The following is a 19,469-nucleotide window of genomic DNA, read 5'->3' as shown; positions in this document are numbered from 1 at the left end:
AATAGTCATTCGCCTGGATCCATGGTCTTTGATCTCTCTATAGTCATCCCATCTGGCCCCACTCTCTTTATTTCTCCACATTCATCCCTCTGACCTTGCTCCTTCATTCCTTTATAGTCATCCACCAGACTCTAAACCTCTTGATCTCCCAATAGTCACACACCTCTTCCCACACTTCACCTGCCCTTGCCCCTTAATCTTCCTATAGTCATCTACCTATCCCACACCTTTGTCTCTCTATAGTCATCCACCTGGCACCATGCCCCTTCATCTCACTTCAGTCGTTTACCTAGCCTTGTCCCATTTTCATCTTTCTGGTCCCTTGCATTTTGATCTCTCTATAGTCATCAACTTTGTCCCTTTTCTTCATCTCTCTATAGTCTTGCACCTAGTCCTGTCTCTTCACTGCTTTATGGGCATCTACCTGGCCTGGCCTCTTTATCTCCCTATACTCATACACCTGGCCTTGCCCCTTCATGATCTTTTACTCGTACACCTGGCCTTACCACTTTATCTCGCTATACTTATCCACCTGGCCTTGCCCCATCATCTCCCTATACTCATCCACCTTGCCTTACCCCGTCTTGATCTCTCTATATTCATCAACTTCGTCCCTTTTTTTCATCTCTCTATAGTCTTGCACCTAGTTCTGTCTCTTCACTGCTTTATGGGCATCTACCTGGACTCGCTCCTTCATCTCCCTATACTCATACACCTGGCCTTGACCCTTCATCACCTTTTACTCATCCACCTGGCCTTGACCCTTCATCTCCTTATACTTATCCACCTGGCCTTGACCCTTCATCTCCTTATACTTATCCACCTGGCCTTGACCCTTCCTCTCCTTATACTTATCCACCTGGCCTTGACCCTTCATTTCGCTATACTCATCCACCTGGGCTTACTTCTTCATCTCACTATACTAAATCCCCTGGCCTTCCCCCTTCATTTTACTACACTCATCTACCTGGCCTTGGCCCCTCATCTCCCTATACTTATCCACCTGGCCTTACCAATTTATCTTACTATACTCATCCACCTGGCCTTACCGCTTCATCTCGCTATACTCATCCACCTGGCCATACCAATTTATCTCGCTATACTCATCCACCTGGCCTTGCCGCTTCATCTCCCTATACTCATCCACGTGGCCTTGCCCCTTCATCTCTCAATACTTATCCACCTGGCCTTACCAATTTATCTTACTATATTTATCCACCTAACCTTGCCCCATCTTCTCCCTATACTCATCCATCTGATCTTGCTCCTCCATCTCGCTATACTTCTCCACCTGGCCTTCCCCTCTTGTATCTCTAGACTCATCCACCTGATCTTGCCCCTTCGCTTCTCTTTAGCCTTGTCCTTTCATCTCTCCAGTCTATTCCACCTGATCCACCCATTCATCTTGCTATAGTCACCAACCTGGCCCTGTCTGTTCAGTTTTCTATAGTTATTCACCTGAACCACTTTTATAAACTGCGAAACCTCCATAAACACTATTAGGGCAAAACATTAGAATTAGTTCCTGTTTTCCTCTATCCCTTTGGGCAGGGTTTTAGTGTATTTATTAGCTATATGGTATTTCTAGACTATACAGCCTAATGTGAGAATGTGTTTTATGTAGTAAATCTATATGTCACTATAGATAAGGGCTTCTGGTCAATGCTATAAATGTAAATATACAGCAGCGGTGATCATTTCAGTCACTATCCCAAGACCTTGGAAATAACGCAATTATCCACTACTGCAGTTTATCAGCTTATCAACGTCATATTACTGTCCTTGTTTTAGATGCTCTATCTAACTTTAACGGGCTATAATACATTTGATAGATAATAAAGAGACGAACAAAGTAAGAGGGAGAGAGAAAGGAAAAGAGAGAAAGACATCGGTTACTGAAAGGATGCAGGAAGAGGGGTGGAGCCACTGGTACTCACCGACTGACGAAATTGCTGTGGAGGGGCAGTGGGCGGAGTTTCCATGCTTCTCTGCCTCACTGTGGCAAAGCTCTTTCTGCGAGCACGAGCGTGCTCTACGGAGAGACAGAAAGAGAAAGAGAGAGAGAGAGAGAGAAGCTAATTATTCTGCTTAAGGGACAAACAGACCTACAACAGATGAACAGCATTTATGCTATTCACCAGATCTAAAATTAGACGCCCCCCCTCCACACACACAAACAGCCTTTCCCCGAATGCCACTCACCCTTTCTGTTTTTACCCTTCCGAGATTTCCCTCAGGATCGAGCAGACCTTCACAAATGTGAATGAAAATATTGTATCTAACACACTCAAAGGAAAAATGCCAACCTCAAGCTCTTCCTCTAGTGGAAAACTTATAGATTCTTCTGTCAACAGCTACAATCTAGTGTAAGAAGATAGATACACAAATCTAGAGTAAGCTCCAGAATTATTGGCACCCCTTGTAAAGATGGGGTAAAAAAACAAACAGGAAACAGAAAAAAAACAGAAGAAAATCTTTATGCGGTTAAATAGTATCACTTCATATCAAATGAAAACCTGTATTTCTTTTGTTTTTCATTGTTTTTTTTTTTGTTTTTTTTACCAAATCTATATTGATGTTCATAACGTCTATATAATTCTTATGCACATATAGAGTTGATGATGTATATACATATGGGTATCAATATTCTATAAATATATCTTTTGCTCTATTCCCCTCCCTCTCTCGGTTTCCATCCCTTTCTATGTCTTTGCTTTTCTCTCCCACGCACCTTTTTTTTTTTTTACATAATTCCAGTAGTGCTCTCTCTCTCTCTCTCTCTCGCCTCCCTTTTCACAGCTCCCCTCCCTTTCACTGTCATGTCTTCCCTGCATATCTTTCCTCCTGTCTTCGACTCTTCTGAAAAACCCATTCTAGCATGCGAAGCCAGACTACACTCACATTTAAATATTACATAAGACAACAATCTCTATACGAACTCACGCCCGTCTATGCCTGACACAGATTATACTAAATCACACATTGTTAGAACTCCAAATATCCTAACAGGTTGCACAAGAATCGCATACATTTTAAATGTATTTTGCCAGACAAGGAAATTAAATACGTAGATTTAAAAAAAAAAAAAAAAAAGTAAGTATATGTAAAGAGGGAGAGAAAAAGACGTCATGTTCCATATGTCAGTTCACACTGAGTCATAAAACAGAATAGGGATATACCAAATATACCAGTATTGGAAACAAAATATGAGTCACACACACACACACACAAGCACAATCAGCTGGGATTGTTTTCGGATTTTCTTCCCCACGACGCCTCTTCTTCTTCCTCCTTTCCTCACGACACTTTTCCCTGATTGATGCACAGGAAGCGCGTCTCTCTCTCTCTCTCTCTCTCTCTCTCTCTCTACTGGTTCACAGTTTTAAGCTGAAGTCATGGTTGAGGTGCTTCAAAAAGAACTGACAATTTTCCCTTAACTCTGAGTCAGAAATCCCAGAGACCTCATGACCGAATCCACAGCGAGAAATAAATCATTCTGATGTGTCACAACGTTTCATTTCTTAACACCAGGCGATAGCATAAAGAGGCACAAAAGTGGATACGTTAATCCCTCCCTCTTTAGAGAAAGTCTATTAAATTATGTCACGAGAGATCTTTAAATTCACCCGACATGTTACAAAAATATTCCCATGATTAGATTCATTCGTTCAGAGTATGGTCATGACTATTCAGGGGTTTTGCAGGAAATCCCATTGGGGTTAGGCCTAATGTGGCAATGGTTGCATCATAATTATTAAGAACTTTCAGATTGCACAGTGTGTATATGCAGCCTTTACAAAGGGAAGATGTAGGAAAAAAAGTGATGAGGATAAAGGCATATGGTTTACAGTAAGAAATTTAGGTGGTAAGTTGGATATGGAGCCTGTCCTGGGGACACATATATACAGTACGTACATTCTAGAGCCGCACAAACATACACCGCATGGACAAAGATGTTTGGCCAAACCTGTTAATTATTAAATTCAGGTGTTTCAATCAGGTCCCTATTCCCAAGTGAAGGGCAATCTTAATGCTTAAACCATGATTTTCTACTCCAACATGACGTGTCCCTATAAACAAGACTATAAACATTTACATTCATGCATTTGGCAGACGGTCTGATCCAGAGCGACTTTTAAAAGTGCTTTGTAGTTTTTATCATTGGACAGATCCTTACACTGGGTTACTAGGTTTCTAACTAAGTACTATCAGTCAAACACTGTTTGGAAGTTTTTTTCTGGGGGTTTGGGATTAGCCCAAGTACTGAAGAAACAGCTATGACTTAAGTCATCGTTTAAAGATTGCCAGGGACTCAGCTGTACGGACATCTAGAGGAAACTCGTTCCACTAATAAGGTTCCAGAACAGAAAAGAGTCTAGATGCACATCTTCCTCGATCCCTGAGAGATGGTGGAACCAGCCGAGCAGTGCTGGAGGATCGGAGGGAACGTCGTGCGGTGCGAGGTGTGATTAGGGCTGGGAAGTAAGTGAGTGCTGGGCCATTTTTGGCTTTGTAGGCAAGCATCGGGTTTTTGAATTTGATGCGGGCAACTACAGGAAGCCAGTGTAGAGAACAGAGAAGTGGGGTAGTGTGGGAGAAAAAGACATGGTCTGATCATTTTGGTGTGGAAGTACCTGACTGGCCCGCACAAAGCCCTGAACTCAACCCTATCAAGCACCTTTGGAATGAACTAGAACGGAGCTTGCAAGTCAGGCCTTCTCGTCCAACATCGGTGCCTCCTGATATCATAAATGCTCTACAGAACGAATGGGCACAAACTCCCATTGGTCCAGCTCCATGTTGAAGTTTATATATTTGGACAGAATTCCATTGCAGGTTTGGCTAAATACTTTTGTCCATATAGTGTTTATATATACACACACTGGAGGAAATGTAGGCTATTTCTGCACTGCCTCCTGAAACTAACTTTAGAAAGCCCTGAGTATTCATAATCTTTTAAAAAGAAAAAAAGGACATCAGAGACCGGGGCGGACCTCTAAACAGTCAGAAGAGATAATGTCAATGCGAATACATTATTCTTTTAATGTCACGAATTAAACTTGAATAATTAAGTCACGATTTGACTTATATCTACAGTGCTAGTTAGAGGTTTCAGTGTTTTTTTTTGTTTTGTTTTGGGGAGGGTCTTGACAGAACAAATTTAAAACATAATATGGTACAGAACAGCACACTTGCAGTATTTATTGGAATAACTTTGAAAAAAAAGTAAAAAATCTTAATTCCTTATATCAGATCTTCTGTTTTTTTTTTGTGTGTTTTTTTTTTTTAATATATAAATACTACAGTATGCATGAGTGAGAAAAAAATATCAAGCCATATTGGTTAGGTTGTGATGGAAAAATAACAGACTCCTGCAAGCAAACTTTGAAAAGGTCATATATAAATATATAAAAATCATCTGCAATAGCTTCAAACCTAGAAGGGTCCATAATAAATAAATAAATAAATAAATAAATAATCAGTTTTAACCAGCAACGGGATGTTGCCATTTTTGCGGCGTCCTCTCGCTAACCTTGCTAATTAGCCTAAATGTACATTTTTAACTACATCATATAATATTAAAATTCTAATTTTAGTAGAATGGTTAGCACTGTCACCTTGCACCTCCAGTGTCAGGGGTTCGATTCTGCCCCCCGTGTCTGTGTGTACAGTAAAGACATGCAGATTAGGCTAACTGGGCATCCTAAATGGTCCAAAGTGTGTGTGAAAAAGTGTGTGAGTATGTGTATGCGTGTGCCCTGCGATGGATTGGCACCTCATCCAGGTTGTACCCCGCCTCATGCCTCATGAGAAAATGCTAATTTCTTACTTTTTTTACTTTTACTTAAAACAAATACATTTAATATCCAAAATTAAAAAGTTATATATTTTTATTATTATTATTTATTTATTTTTATTTATTTATTTTTGTAATTAATTTATTTATTTATTTATTTATTTATTTATTTTTATTTTTTTCATACTAAAGTACCGTAAATATCAGTTACTTTAAGAGATTCTCAAAGTAAAATTCTAAAAGGTGACTTTAACTTCTACCAAGTCATTTTTTTGTAAGGTACTTGTCTTTTACCTCAAGTATCACTTCCCAGTACTTTATATAACACTGCAAACAAAACATTTAACTGGAAGCATGTGAATCTGAATGCTTGACATGATGTACTGTGGTGCTGAATGTTCATCAGACTACTAGGTGATTCATCCATCCATCTATTATCTGCAGACTGCAGTAATCCTGGAGCCTATCCCAGGAAATTTAGGGCAAAGGCCGGGTACACCTTAGATGAGGTGCCAACTCACTGCAGGGCACAAAAGCAAACACACACACACACACACACACACACACACACACACTCAAATGCATGTTGTTTGGACTGTGAGAGGAAACCAGAGTACCGAGAGGAATCTCGGTAAGCACGGGAAGAACATGCAAACTCCACGCACATAAGGACAGGAGGTGAGATTTGATCCCACAACCACGTAGATGTAAAGTGTCATGGCTAAACAGTAATTCAAGGCTTTAAGATTTTATTTAAGCTTGATAAAAGCAGAAGGCTTGGATGGCCAAAGCTAGCAAAGCTTCCACTGAAGAAAATATTAAACTCCATATGAAAAGTAAAAAAGAAGGAGGAGGCAAGACTCCTAATATTAATCTTTTTTTTATTTTTTTTAAATCCTTTTTCCCCCCTTTTACACAGGTCTCAGGAGCTTCACCAAAGTGTGTGTGTGTGCGTGTGTGTGTGTGTGTGTGTGTGTGTGTGTTAATGCTCCAGCTGAAAATAACCGTCAGATAAGCATTATCTTATACCCCAAAGTTTATTGGAGGGGAGCTTCTTGTATGAGGTCACAATGAAGGGGAAATCAAATTGCCTTGTTTAAGCTGTGTACAATAGAACAAATAAGAAGGACAAAAAGCAGTTATTGTTTTTCCTGATAATCTTTTTGTTTGTACACGCACACCCAGAGTGCATAGCAGGTGCCCTTTAATTCATCTTCAGTAAACACTTTATCCTGGTAACGATCACCCTGAATGGAACACTGGTTTATTACACAGCATGCACTTCTACTTCTACTTGTTCTTATAATAATAATAATAATAATAATTATTATTATTATTATTATTATTATTATTATTATTGATGTTGTTGTTATAAGGATTAGTATAGTTCAGTAAAGAAATACAGATATAAATCTTCAAAAGAACAATCTGAGAGACTTTGAATGCACCAGATCAAAGATAAAACAAGACCAAATGACAGGAGATGTGGAGGATTCTTTGGTCTGCTCATGATCAAAGATGGGTGAGAAGACAGGTCATTTCTCTTCACAGAACTGGACGACAATCATTTGTCATGTGCCGTAATGTCAAGGGCAGAATTTCATGCTAGTCTGGAGAAGCACAGCTGCAGAACAATGGAGTTTAGGAACATGCAGTAAAACTTACAGTATCATTTATATATATATATATATATATATATATATATATATATATGCACTGAAAACTGGAAATAAATGAGATCCTGCTTCTCATGGATTGTAGATTTTAGATGGATGTGCAGATTAAAAACAACAGCAAAAAAACTTTAACACCTAAACATGAACTATGATCCCAAATGCAAAACACAAATATAGACAAGGGTTTACAAATGCCAACCAGAGTCTAAATCTAGGTACTGCGTCCTTAATGTTGTGATGTGAGTTAAAAACTAAATACAGTATTAATAAAGACAGTATTAATATTAAATAACGTATAAATAAAGACAGTCATGTGACATGGTGCATGTAGGGATCATGTGAGGTGCAGTATCTGATGGGACTTGTGATGGGGTCCTGCCCCATATTTGGCCCAACCATGAAAAGGATCATTATTGAGAAGGTGTTAAGGTGTTTATACGAATTAAGCTAATTGGTGATTCCAAATTGCACATAGTATATGCGTGTACGTGTGAGTGTGTGCATGCTTGTGCCCTTCGTTGGATTGGCACCCCGTCCAGGGTGTACCCCACCTTGTTCCCCGAGTCGCCTCCTGCAACGCTGTATGTGCCATAAAGAATGGTTGAGTGTTTATACTTTTTTATTTTTCAAACCTACCTGTCAAGTACGTATCTTGTCAGTTTTATCAAGAGTTATGAATAACCATTAACGCTCTTCTTTCTAGAATCTTCCAAGTTAACTTGCCTATGACTGTGTTTTGACACCAACCGCCTTCCTGTCTCCTTACTACTATTCAGCAACTCCTGCGGCTATAATTTATGTCATAACAGGAACTGACCTGATTCATGGATATTACATAAAAGAAGACACAGCAAATTTAACTCTAAACAGATTTAAATATACTATTTCTTAGTATTTTTTTTTTCCAAATGTTAATGCTGGCGAATGTCTGTGGCATAAGTAGATAAAAGCACCTCAGGATAAGGGCTCCCACGTGGTGCAACAGAACCACATTTGTCCTAATCGATTGGGGTCAATTCCCTGGTAATGCTACAGCGTGTGTATCTGGGAGTCTAGTGCTTTCGCTGTGGAAAGGGATGGCATGCCTGCACTCTCTCTTCAATCACAGTGACACTAGCCAATAAGGGGTGTCAGAGCATGTAGATGCGGTAGATAGCGCTTTCCTCCAATTGTTCCATGCTGTTCCTCATAGTCATGTTCTATTCTTCGTCATCCGTGGTTAGTAGCTAACCATTTGTGAGGTCAGACACTGATGTTGGACGAGAAGGACTGGCTCACAGTCTTCACTCTAATTCATCCCAAAGCTGTTCTATCAGGTTGCTATCGGGGTTCTTTTGGGGTGCAGGTCAGTCAAGTTCTTCCACACCAAACTTGCTCATCCATGTCTTTATGGACGGTGCTTTGTGCACTGGTCGCAGTCATGTTGGAACTGGTGTAGTTCCAGTGTAGAACTTGTTTTTCAGGAGTTGAGCGAATACATTTGGCAATATAGTGTATGAGCAGGTGAGGGTTAAGGGCTTTGCTCAAGGTTCCATCAGTGGCAGATGAAAACCTGGAAACCAAAACCAAACCTGGAATCTTCCGAACCGTAGTCCAACGCCTTGACCACTGAGCTACCCCGACCTGTAGTAGTTGTTGCTTTAATGGGAGACTGCCTGAACAGTGGGTTGGGGGAATTAGCTATGACTAAAAAATTGGGGGGAAAATTGGGGAAAATCAATATTCATTTTCACAATTAGAACCTGTTCTAGTCAAATTTATATACAAATATGCTGAACAGACCTACCATCAAGATGATAAATCAAATATAACTGTATAAAAAGTAATACTACTTCTACTACTGCTACTAATAATAATAATAAGTGTAAATGGTTGAAACACAATCAAGTCAACGTATAGAAATTTCTTGCTGCTTAGTCATTAATTTAGGGTTGCGGTGGGTCTCGATGTAAAACCTATCGCAGGAACACTGGGTGTGAGGCAGGAATTCTCTTGGTTTTGAAAAATAACACTAAAGTGCACACCGAACGGCCATTATTTCCGACCCCTACGGAGGGAAGCGTAGCTTCAGATGCACAATCACAATCACTTCAGCGTAAGCACAAAATAAAGGCGTTATAAATATTCTACTCTGCTTCAATGATTCTTAGATGTTAGACTGAGTTAAGGCAAACTACAAGAAAGGCAAACATAGTGCAGCAGGCCCCGATTTAGAAACCTCCTTGACGTCATAGTCTTGCTACAGCGCCATACTGAAAGTTTAAATGAAAGTGTCTTTGTGTGAATCCCTGCCTGAAGGAAGCACACACACACACACACACACACACACACACACACACACACAGTAAGTCTGAATATTTTCAGTGCTGGCACCTAATGAGGTAGTTTAAAGGTCCAAAGATTCATTTGAGCATCAGAGAAAGCGACTGAAGATACAGGCTTATTAATGACGTTAGACACCAGATACAAGATGTGCTAACACAGCACCTAATTGCCAGCCCAAATGTGTCAGGATGAATTTCAAGCCCTTTTTCAGTTTAGCAAAGATCTGGTGATTTAACTCATTTGTGAATGAACAGGTACAATAGGAATTAAAATGATGCGTTGCTGTAAATCAGAAGTGTCTCCTTAGTGTCATAAGTGTCATATCTCCTTATGTGTGTATATGGCATTGTATTTTAAGCAGAACATTTGGTGCAAATAACCTTTTTTATGCCTTGGAGCGTAAGGCTTTTTTTCTTTTTCTTTTTTGAAGCTGAAATAATAATAAAAAAAAAACATACATTTACATTTACATATTTGGCCAATGCTTTTATCCAGAGCGACATACAAGTGAGCTTAAGAACAAATCCCGGACGCACGTGCACCTTAGCCAGCACTCGGTTCAGCTTGGTTCATTCGCTCGTATGGCGAAAATGCTTCAAATTCCGCGTCAAATTTCTTGCAATTTCCATTCTTAAGCCGAAGGCTTCCTGGTTCCCGCGCCAAGGTACGTCAGCTCAAGTCACGTTGGTAAGTCAAATTTGTTTTTTAAAGCACATTTAATAGTAAATGTTAAATATGAAAAAAGACAATAATAAGAAAATAAAATAAAATTAAATCTAAAAAAAAAAACAATATACAACAATAACATACTACTTTATATACTTTTTTGTAAACTTAAAAAAATGTTTTATCAATATTACAAACTGGACTTAAGAATATTTCATGTCTAAAGATGTCGTTTTTTGCAGTGTTCCCCCAACCCATTCCTTCTTAATACTGCGCTCACCTCCTAAAAAAAGACAGACCTTTCGGCATATTATGTAACACGTTCCAGCATCCGCTGATGTTAAAATTCTGAGCTCCTATGCAAAGCGCGTAAAGGTTGCCAAGTCTGATTCAGGTGTAGTACATTTATTTAGGGGGTTTTTCATTTTCACCCCTCACTCCACCCGCAAGCAATAACTTCCTTTACACCTCACCATTTTAATACTTCTCCTTCAGAGTAGGAAAATCACCAGACTGCTCTGACTAAAGCTGTGTGTCACATTCCACACTTGACTTGATTGGGTTTTCCAGCCAGACTGGGTTTACTGTCACCAGTCCTGCTTAATCACTAGTGTTACACTTTGTATTCGGTATTGTTTTTTAAAATTAAACATATATATGTTATATATATATATATATATATATATATATATATATATATATATATATAATTTATCATTATTATTATTATTATTATTATTAATAATAAGTTGAAGCTTTGGTGTAGACTTGGATATTTCTGCACGCTCACATCATTCCTAGACCGTACACTATAGGCTTGATTACTTAGTATGCGAAGTAACATCCCATATCTAACACCAACATTTTGCAATAACGGTAGATGGCAGACTCACATAAATGAATAGCATCCACTGGAAGCAGTTTTTAATCTGTCATATTAGATTTTACCCACAATAATAAATCTAAGATTTTGGGCCAAAGTTCTGTTTTTAGTTGATGCAACACACATTTAAAAAAAGACAGAACAAAAAAAAAAAAATCTAATTTCAGCACCCTTTATTCCATTAAAAGCTTTCACTTTCATTTCTTAAGCAACCATGTCAGAAGATATATCCTGCGGTCAAAGCAAATATGGTACTCTGTTTCAGAAGGGTCAAATCGTTGTCCTGCGTTAAGCAAAGAAAACTAAGAAGATTGCTGAAACTTTAAAAATTGGTTAAAAAGCTACAAATGTGCATAATTAAAACCTAAAGGGATAATGTTGAACCACCATTTTCAAGGTAGAAATGTGGTCGGAAAAGAAGAAATCAAATCAAAAATCAAAATTAGAGAAATCAAATCGGTCAGGTTTAGGCTCAGCAACGTCATGTCCCCAAAAATTGAGGTCAGCTGTGGTTTCCTAGTCACATGTGCGTATTGCAAGACGACGATGCCAGGATTCATTGGGCTTAAATTGTGAAAGAGTGGTTCAGGGAGAATGAGACATGAGTCATGTTTTTAACCCTATTGAGAATCTTTGGGATGGCCTGGAAAAAAACTTTATGCATCAGTTCGACTCTTTTATTATCAGCACAAGATCTTGGGAAGAAATTAATGCGACTTTGGACTGAAATAAATGCTATGCCATTGCATAAGGTTATCGAAATGATGCCATGCCCGTAATCAAAGTAGACGGCGGTCCAACGAAATATTACCATATCTTGTTTTACCATGACAGACTGCAAAGCGAATAACAGATACAATTTACAAATGGGTTGTTTATGTAACAACCTCAGCAGCGACCTCATTTCCCCTCTCGTCAGTTTCAACCACTCAGCATCAGCAGTATACTAATCAGTACAGTATCCGAAATCAGTCACCATCTTCTCCTGTTTCTCACTGGTTCATGCCTAAGGTTAGAGGTTATTTCTGCTTTCATGATTCATGGGTCAATATTATGAGAAAAAATATGAAAAAACATTCGTCTGGAACTGCTCAGGTACAGGAACCGGGCTGAAAATTAGAGACAAAAACAACCTCAGGAAGCCTGGAGAACTATTCCTTAATATTACAAAAAAAAAAATCTAAAAAGTCTGACTCTTTGTAAGCAAAATATAAAGAAACAAGTAGAAATAGTTCAGTATATCAGTCTAGGCATTTACCAACTCAAACCTATAGCTGTAGACAGACGGGGTGTTCGAATACCACAAGACTAAATGATTATTCTGTATACACTAAAGCTAAAGATAAGACAAGATCACCGCAGCAGCATGCCAGAAAAGTGAGTTTCCTCAGACTGTATAATGATTTGTATAAAGCTTGGGTGAATGGTCTGGGCTTTAAACTATAGAGGAGACAGTACCGAGGGAGAAAGTGTCACCAAACATGACAGAATTTTCCATAAAAGGGAAAACATGCCTGAGGAAAGAGAATCAGTGGTTGGAAGCTGAAACCCTGTGACAGGGACAGCTGGACTGTTAAACACCAGACAGTTTTCATCTTTGGAGAAAGCCAAAGGAAGCCATCGGCATCAACCCACTCTGCCAGTCGCCAGCTGTTCAATTTTAGAGTTTATCTGTAAAAAAAAAATAAAGTGCTGTATTTATTTATTTATTACTGGATGTTTTTGAAAAGATAAATCAGCGATTATGGTTTTGATGTTATGGCGAAATGGTATGAAATGGAAAGGTATAAAAAAAAATACTGAAGAAACAAACCGATTAATAATTATTACTTGTATTATTATTATTATTATTATTATTATTATTATTACAGAGCTGTGATCATTGTATTGCGATATAACAAATGCATCACTTATTATTCAATGCCTATTATGGATATTTATATAGAATTAAATAGTTTAGTTTTTTTTTTTGCTCTCTGTTCTTTGTCTACTTTTTTTCCCATCAATGCTGGAGACTGAGGAGCTGAGCGCGCATACACACACACACATAAAAACACACCCACACAGATGCACACACACAGTGTAACAGCTTAAACCCTTGTGTAAGGCTCAGTAATTAAAAGGAGATAAAGAAAAACCTGGACAGGCTTGATCACCCTGCTGAGAGAGAGAGAGAGAGAGAGAGAGAGAAAGAGAGAGAGAGGGTGGACAGTCAGACTGACAGAAACAGGGGAGCCGAGAAATATATGGCTAGAGAGGGAAAGAGCGAGAGAGAGAAAACGAGAGAGAGAGAGCGAGAGAGAGAGAGAGAGAGAGAGCCTAATGCCCCTGTCTATATCTACAGTATAAAGTAAAGACGACATCGTCCTTCCCGTGCATGTATCTGCTTCACACTTTGGTGCTTTTTCTACAAATTAAAAATGATCCATCATCTGTTTGCTTTAGAATTACATGACTCTGGACAGAACTTGATAAAGCAGAAATGACGACAATGTTACAACGATGTGAACTAGTATTTTTACTAAATAAAAGGCACCAAAAGCCAAAATAAAATGTCTAAGTTTATAGACATTATAGAGCGTAGGAGAGAGTGAAAGTTTCTAAAAATCAGCTTCTCACATGCATAGCTTGTAATGAACTTGACCACACACTCGAATATTTTTCCCTATTATACAGTACAACAACGCTGCCGAATTCTTGATCATGATTGGTCAGAAGGTATCGGTTAAGCTTCCAAAAGCAGTAGCTTAAAGCTCCTTTAATCAGAACAAAGATTTACATAAATGTAACAGAAGCCTAATAATAATAAACTAATTAAAAATATAAAGTGTTATTTTTATGGTAATGTCTTCTGTAACGTGGTGATTATTTATATTTTAGTATTTTTGGAACTACACTATATGAACAAAAGTATTTGTCCAGACCTGTTAATTATTGAATTCAGGTGTTTTCAGGCCCCTTATCCCCAGTGAAGGGCCATCTTAATGCTTCAGCGTACCAAGACATCTCGGACAATCCTATGGTTCTAACTTTGTGGCAACAGTTAACAAGGGGAAGGTCCTTTTCTATTCCAGCATGCCTGTGTCCCAGTGCACGAAACAAGGACTTGAAAGACACGGTTTGATGAGTACAGAGTGGAAGAACTCGACCGGCCCTAACATAGAGCTCTGACCTCAACCCGATCGAGTACCTTGGGGATGAACTGGAACAGAGATTGCGAGTGTCATCCAACATCAGTGTTGGACCTCATAACTGCCCTACAGAATGGATGGGCATGAATTCCCACAGAAACACTCCAACATCAAGAAGAGAAGCTGTTATAGCTGCAAAAGGGGGACTGACTCCATATTGAAGTTTATGTATTTGGATACAATATCACTGCAGGTTCGGGCAAACACTTTTGTCCATATAGTGTATTTATAATACGTAAAGCTATACTTTTTTTAAAGCTTCATGACAGGCAATGTATTGTTCCTTTATAAACTGTGGTATAAAAAGAAATCCTACAATTAAACAACACATCACATTAGAGGGAGAGCTGAGGTACTGAATATCAGCACGGCTGCGATGTGGCTGCAGCATTTACTGTCAACAGATTGTGATGTGTGTGTTTATTTAGCCAGTTACAGTATTTTGCTCTGCTGGCACACATCACTCCACGACTGGAGGATCTAACGACTTTAAGCTGTTAGCACCCAACAGTACAAACTGTACTGTATGTAGCCAAAAGGTGAGGAGGATAAACCATGGAGATAGTGGACAGTCCTGAGTAATGCATGAGTTTATGTTTCCAGGGTTCTGGGGTTAAATCACAAATAGAGTTATATGGAAAGCTAGTGTGCTGTATAGGATGTACAATCCCTTGTTCCACACACCTGAGCGATGGTGGTCAGCCTAGTGTTAAAAGCTAGTAAGCTTTGTAGCTCGCATTAGCCATGAACAGAACAACACGGATGGTTCTGATTCAATTCGGATCAATATAAAAGTGATTATTAAGCAGATGGCGTGTTGTTTATGGTGACAAAAATGGTATCAGATGTGTTTTCTTGATGTAAATGTGTCTGTGAATGTGGGTTTTGGCAGGCAGCTGCTCTCTCCTCAGTACTGCGGACCATACAGACCTACTCTCACCCTCTATATCACCGCTTGTGGAAGTCCAATCAGATTACTCAGACGGAGCTTACAGTTGTATAATGTTCTATATACCATATACATGATAATAATATACAGTTCTTTAATAGGAAAATAATCAACTTCAGAATGCTAGCAGTCACACTGCTTCACATGGGCCACATGGTCACTGTTATTGACTGTTTTACCATAACAGCATGCCGGCAATTTCCAATTCTCTAATCAGCATATGCATTTTCTGTTCTTAACCAACAGTACTTTCAAGCTACAGACGTTTGTTTCTGTGTGCTTTCTGACCATTAGTGCATTCAACATAATACAGTGTAATAATATACAGAATACCGTCTAATGATATCCTCCTAAAAAAAAAAGCTATTTTATTCAGCGTAATTAAAATTAGACTCTTCCAAACCCTAGACCTATTTAAAAACCCATGATGCAACTCACCACTACAAAGTGATATTCAAAAGCACTTTCTTAATAAAGGGTCATGAATATCCTTAAACAGTTATTTCACTAGGCGTTTAAATGGTCTCTGATTATTACTGTCATAAATCCAGAAACTGTCAGATTGTGTAGAGTCATTTACACACCTACTGTAGATTCATCCACACTCTGTGGCCAAAAGTACAGTATTTGGACTCCTGACCATCACACTCATTCTGTATGTGGTGGTTTCCCATAGAAATTTGGAGGCACACAACTATACACTGTAGAATGTCTTTGTGTTTGGTACTGTAGCATTACAGTTATGTTTGCCTGTGCACACACAAGCTCCATGAACACATTGTGTGTTAAGGTTGGACTGGTAGAACTCAATTGTCCTGCACAGAGCTCTGACTGAACTCAACCCTTCTAAATCATCATCTTTTGGGATCCTTATATCCACAAATAGCCCAAATCCTTACAGCAACACTCCAACATCCAGTGTAAAGCTAAGGCCTTCCCAGAGGAGTGGAGCTTATGATAACAGCAAAGAGGGAAAAAATCTGAAATGTGACACTCAGTAAGTACACGTGTATATGATGTTCAGGTTGAAACATTTTTTGGCCGTATAGTATACCTCATCTACTGGAAATCCGAGGCACACTGGGACAAATCAGTATTTACACTACACTACTACCTCTGCACGTGGTTAGAGGGAAAAGAGCGCACTGTTCACACTTATATTTAGTGCTGACCACGTACAATCCCGATTACTGAAGACACATGTTAATGCCAGTCATAAACAGACCAGTAGATATCATCTATCGCCTAAACACCAAGTGAGAAAGCCAAAGGTGTCACTGCTGAAAAAAAACTCCCTGCTGAGAGAGAAAGAGAGACAGAGAGAGAGAGAGACAGAGAGAGAGAGAGAGGGACCAACTGACACTGCAAACTTAGTTATTTGAAATTCATAATAATAATAATAATAATATTAATAATGTAAAGTAAGAAAAACTTAGAAACAACAAAGGTTGTACAAATATAAACAAAGAATAAAAAAAAACAAAAATAGAGAAATCATGGCAAAAATTTATAATAATAATAATAATAATAATAATTATAATAATAATATAAAGTAAGAAAAACTTAGAAACAACAAAGGTTTTACAAATATAAAGAAAGAATAGAAAAAACAAAAATATAAAAATCATGACAAAAATTATTATTATTATTATTATTATTATTTACTTTACATAAATAATATAATAAAAATGCAACATGTCAATAAAAATGTAGAGAAAGTTCTGCTCCAGATCATTGGTGCTTACAATATGTTAATAATTTGCGATAAGACTAATATTTACATGTTATTTATCACTGAAATAATTAACTTGTAGGTGATTTATAATGTAGCATGGTCTGTAGTAAGTGAAGAGATGTTTACAGACTTCAGTGAAGAGAATTGCATGAAGCCGGCACGTGTTTAGAACCACAGAAACTGTGTGCGTACACATACTGTATGAGTGCAAATAATAAATAAGGGATAAGTGACAGGGTATAATAACAGACCCATTTCCTTCTTGTGAAGGCCAGTAATTTTGCATAAAGTTTGTTTCACCATGTAATCTCAGAATCACTATGACCTGAATAGAAAATTGCAAAAAATGGTAGCAAGCTCTTAAAACTACTTGTTTAAAATCTAATTTGAATTCTGTTTCATCACGGGTCATTTACCTTGTTTTGTTATTTGGGGCATGTGGGCTTTGTGTGATTTGTGTCAAAGACGGAACTGAGATGGAGTCTGAGCAGCTCCTTGACATTCAGAACAAAAAAAAAAAAAAGATAGGGCTCGTGTTTTTATTATAGAAGTGCACTCCGACTGAGCGGCTTCATCATCCTCTTCATGAATGCTTGAGCAGTCATTGCTTTTTCTACCAGACGCCCAAAAGCCAGTCGCACACACAAAAAATATGAAAATCACTGACCCTATGAAGAACAGAGATCACAGAGGTCTATATAACCCGCTGTCACAATACAGTAGTTCAGTTAAATCTATTGTTAGAGATTTTGCAGGCAAAATGGGTCCCTTAAGGCTGTGATTCATACATGCATTTGTTTTAGCGTCACACCATTCTGATAAGAACTTGATAAAGAAGGGAATACCACGAATGCTGCAATTATATAAAACACACTCTTAGAAGTCCCTTGTTCTAAATCACTTGTTCCGGTTAAACGTGTCACTAGAGATGTTTATTTTCTAGCTCTCAGACTGATTTATCTCTGATTCATCACATGGATTAATTTAACCTAAACATACTTGAATCACCTCTCCTAATTCTCCCTTTTTTAAATTAATATATTTATTAATATACACAAAAAAAAATTGTATATGTGTTTGCCTGGGAAAACTCCTTCCAACACCTTTCGACTACGTACACCCAATAGCCAAAAGTATGTGGACACCTGACGATTATACTGATATACGTACTGTTCAAAAATATTGACCCCCCCTCCCCCCTCCCCCATTTCTTCATATTTTGCTTCCGAATAGTAAGATTTTAATGAAGTTTTGAAGAATAGTTCTCCAGGCTTTATGAAGGACCTATAAACCATTCAAGCATTAAAAATTAATGAATAAATAGATAAATAAATAAATAAATAAATAAATAAATAAATAAATATATAAATAAATAAATAAAATCTAAATTAAGACATGAACCAGTGAGAAACTGGTGTAGATGATGATGACCGATGATCAGGCCGGTGATTAGTTATACTGGGTGATGCTGAATGCTAAGAGGTTGGAACAGGTGAGAGGGGAAATGAGGTTGTTTCATGAGGTTGTTACATAAACAACCAGTTTTTAATCTGTATTTTTACTGTGTCAGTAAAACATGTGTTCCTATTTCTTTCATTTAATCTACATCATTTAATTCGATTAATATAAAGAAAAGAGGGAAGATCGAGAACTGTATGGTATTTAAAATGTAATCTATTCTTCTGGGACGGCTTTCGACTAGACTTTGTGGCATGACTCCGGCACAATGATGTGAAACAGCAGAAGGAACTAAACAGCAAAGAAAAAAACAACTCCAAGTTAATCACTGTGTAGTGATAGTGCAGGAGTGCAGTGATTAAAAATGAGTTCCTTACAACACCAGCTTTTAATGAATTCGATCGCACGGGAAAAATATATTCTCTGTCAGACCACAACGCTGTCGAGCTCTCGCTTCTGATTGGTCAGAAGGTGTTGATTAATTTTCCAGAACAGCAGCTCTGACAACAGAACAGGCTTCAAGGCAAAGCCCAGGTTTAGATTAATGCACTTGTCTCTGTACAGTACATGTAACTGAAACCTAATATTAAAACTAATAAAAATGTGTTGTTGAGAGAAGAGAAGAAGACACCAGAGCAAGGTTATTATGCTGTTGTTTTGAAACCACGTCAGTTTTTTTTTCAGGGCACACACACACACACACACACACACACACACACACACACACACACACACTATATGATCATTTTTGTACGGGCAATTTGGGAACACCAATTAGTCTAATCTGCA

The 19,469-nt window shown here is 38.2% G+C and overlaps 1 protein-coding gene across 5 annotated transcripts in view; it reads right to left on the bottom strand.

Annotated features, from left to right (window-relative positions):
• syngap1a (synaptic Ras GTPase activating protein 1a) overlaps positions 1–19,469 on the bottom strand; it is a 158,367-nt gene that overhangs the window by 50,895 nt on the left and 88,003 nt on the right. For all 5 annotated transcript variants that reach the window (XM_053482427.1, XM_053482443.1, XM_053482435.1 and 2 more), the window contains one exon: positions 1,938–2,032. In XM_053482427.1, coding sequence (XP_053338402.1) covers positions 1,938–2,032 — 95 coding nt within the window. The remainder of the gene's footprint in view (positions 1–1,937; positions 2,033–19,469) is intronic.

Source organism: Clarias gariepinus, chromosome 2, assembly GCF_024256425.1.
Source record: "Clarias gariepinus isolate MV-2021 ecotype Netherlands chromosome 2, CGAR_prim_01v2, whole genome shotgun sequence".
Taxonomy (NCBI): Eukaryota; Metazoa; Chordata; class Actinopteri; order Siluriformes; family Clariidae; genus Clarias; species Clarias gariepinus.
This window is presented reverse-complemented; position numbering and strand designations above follow the sequence as displayed.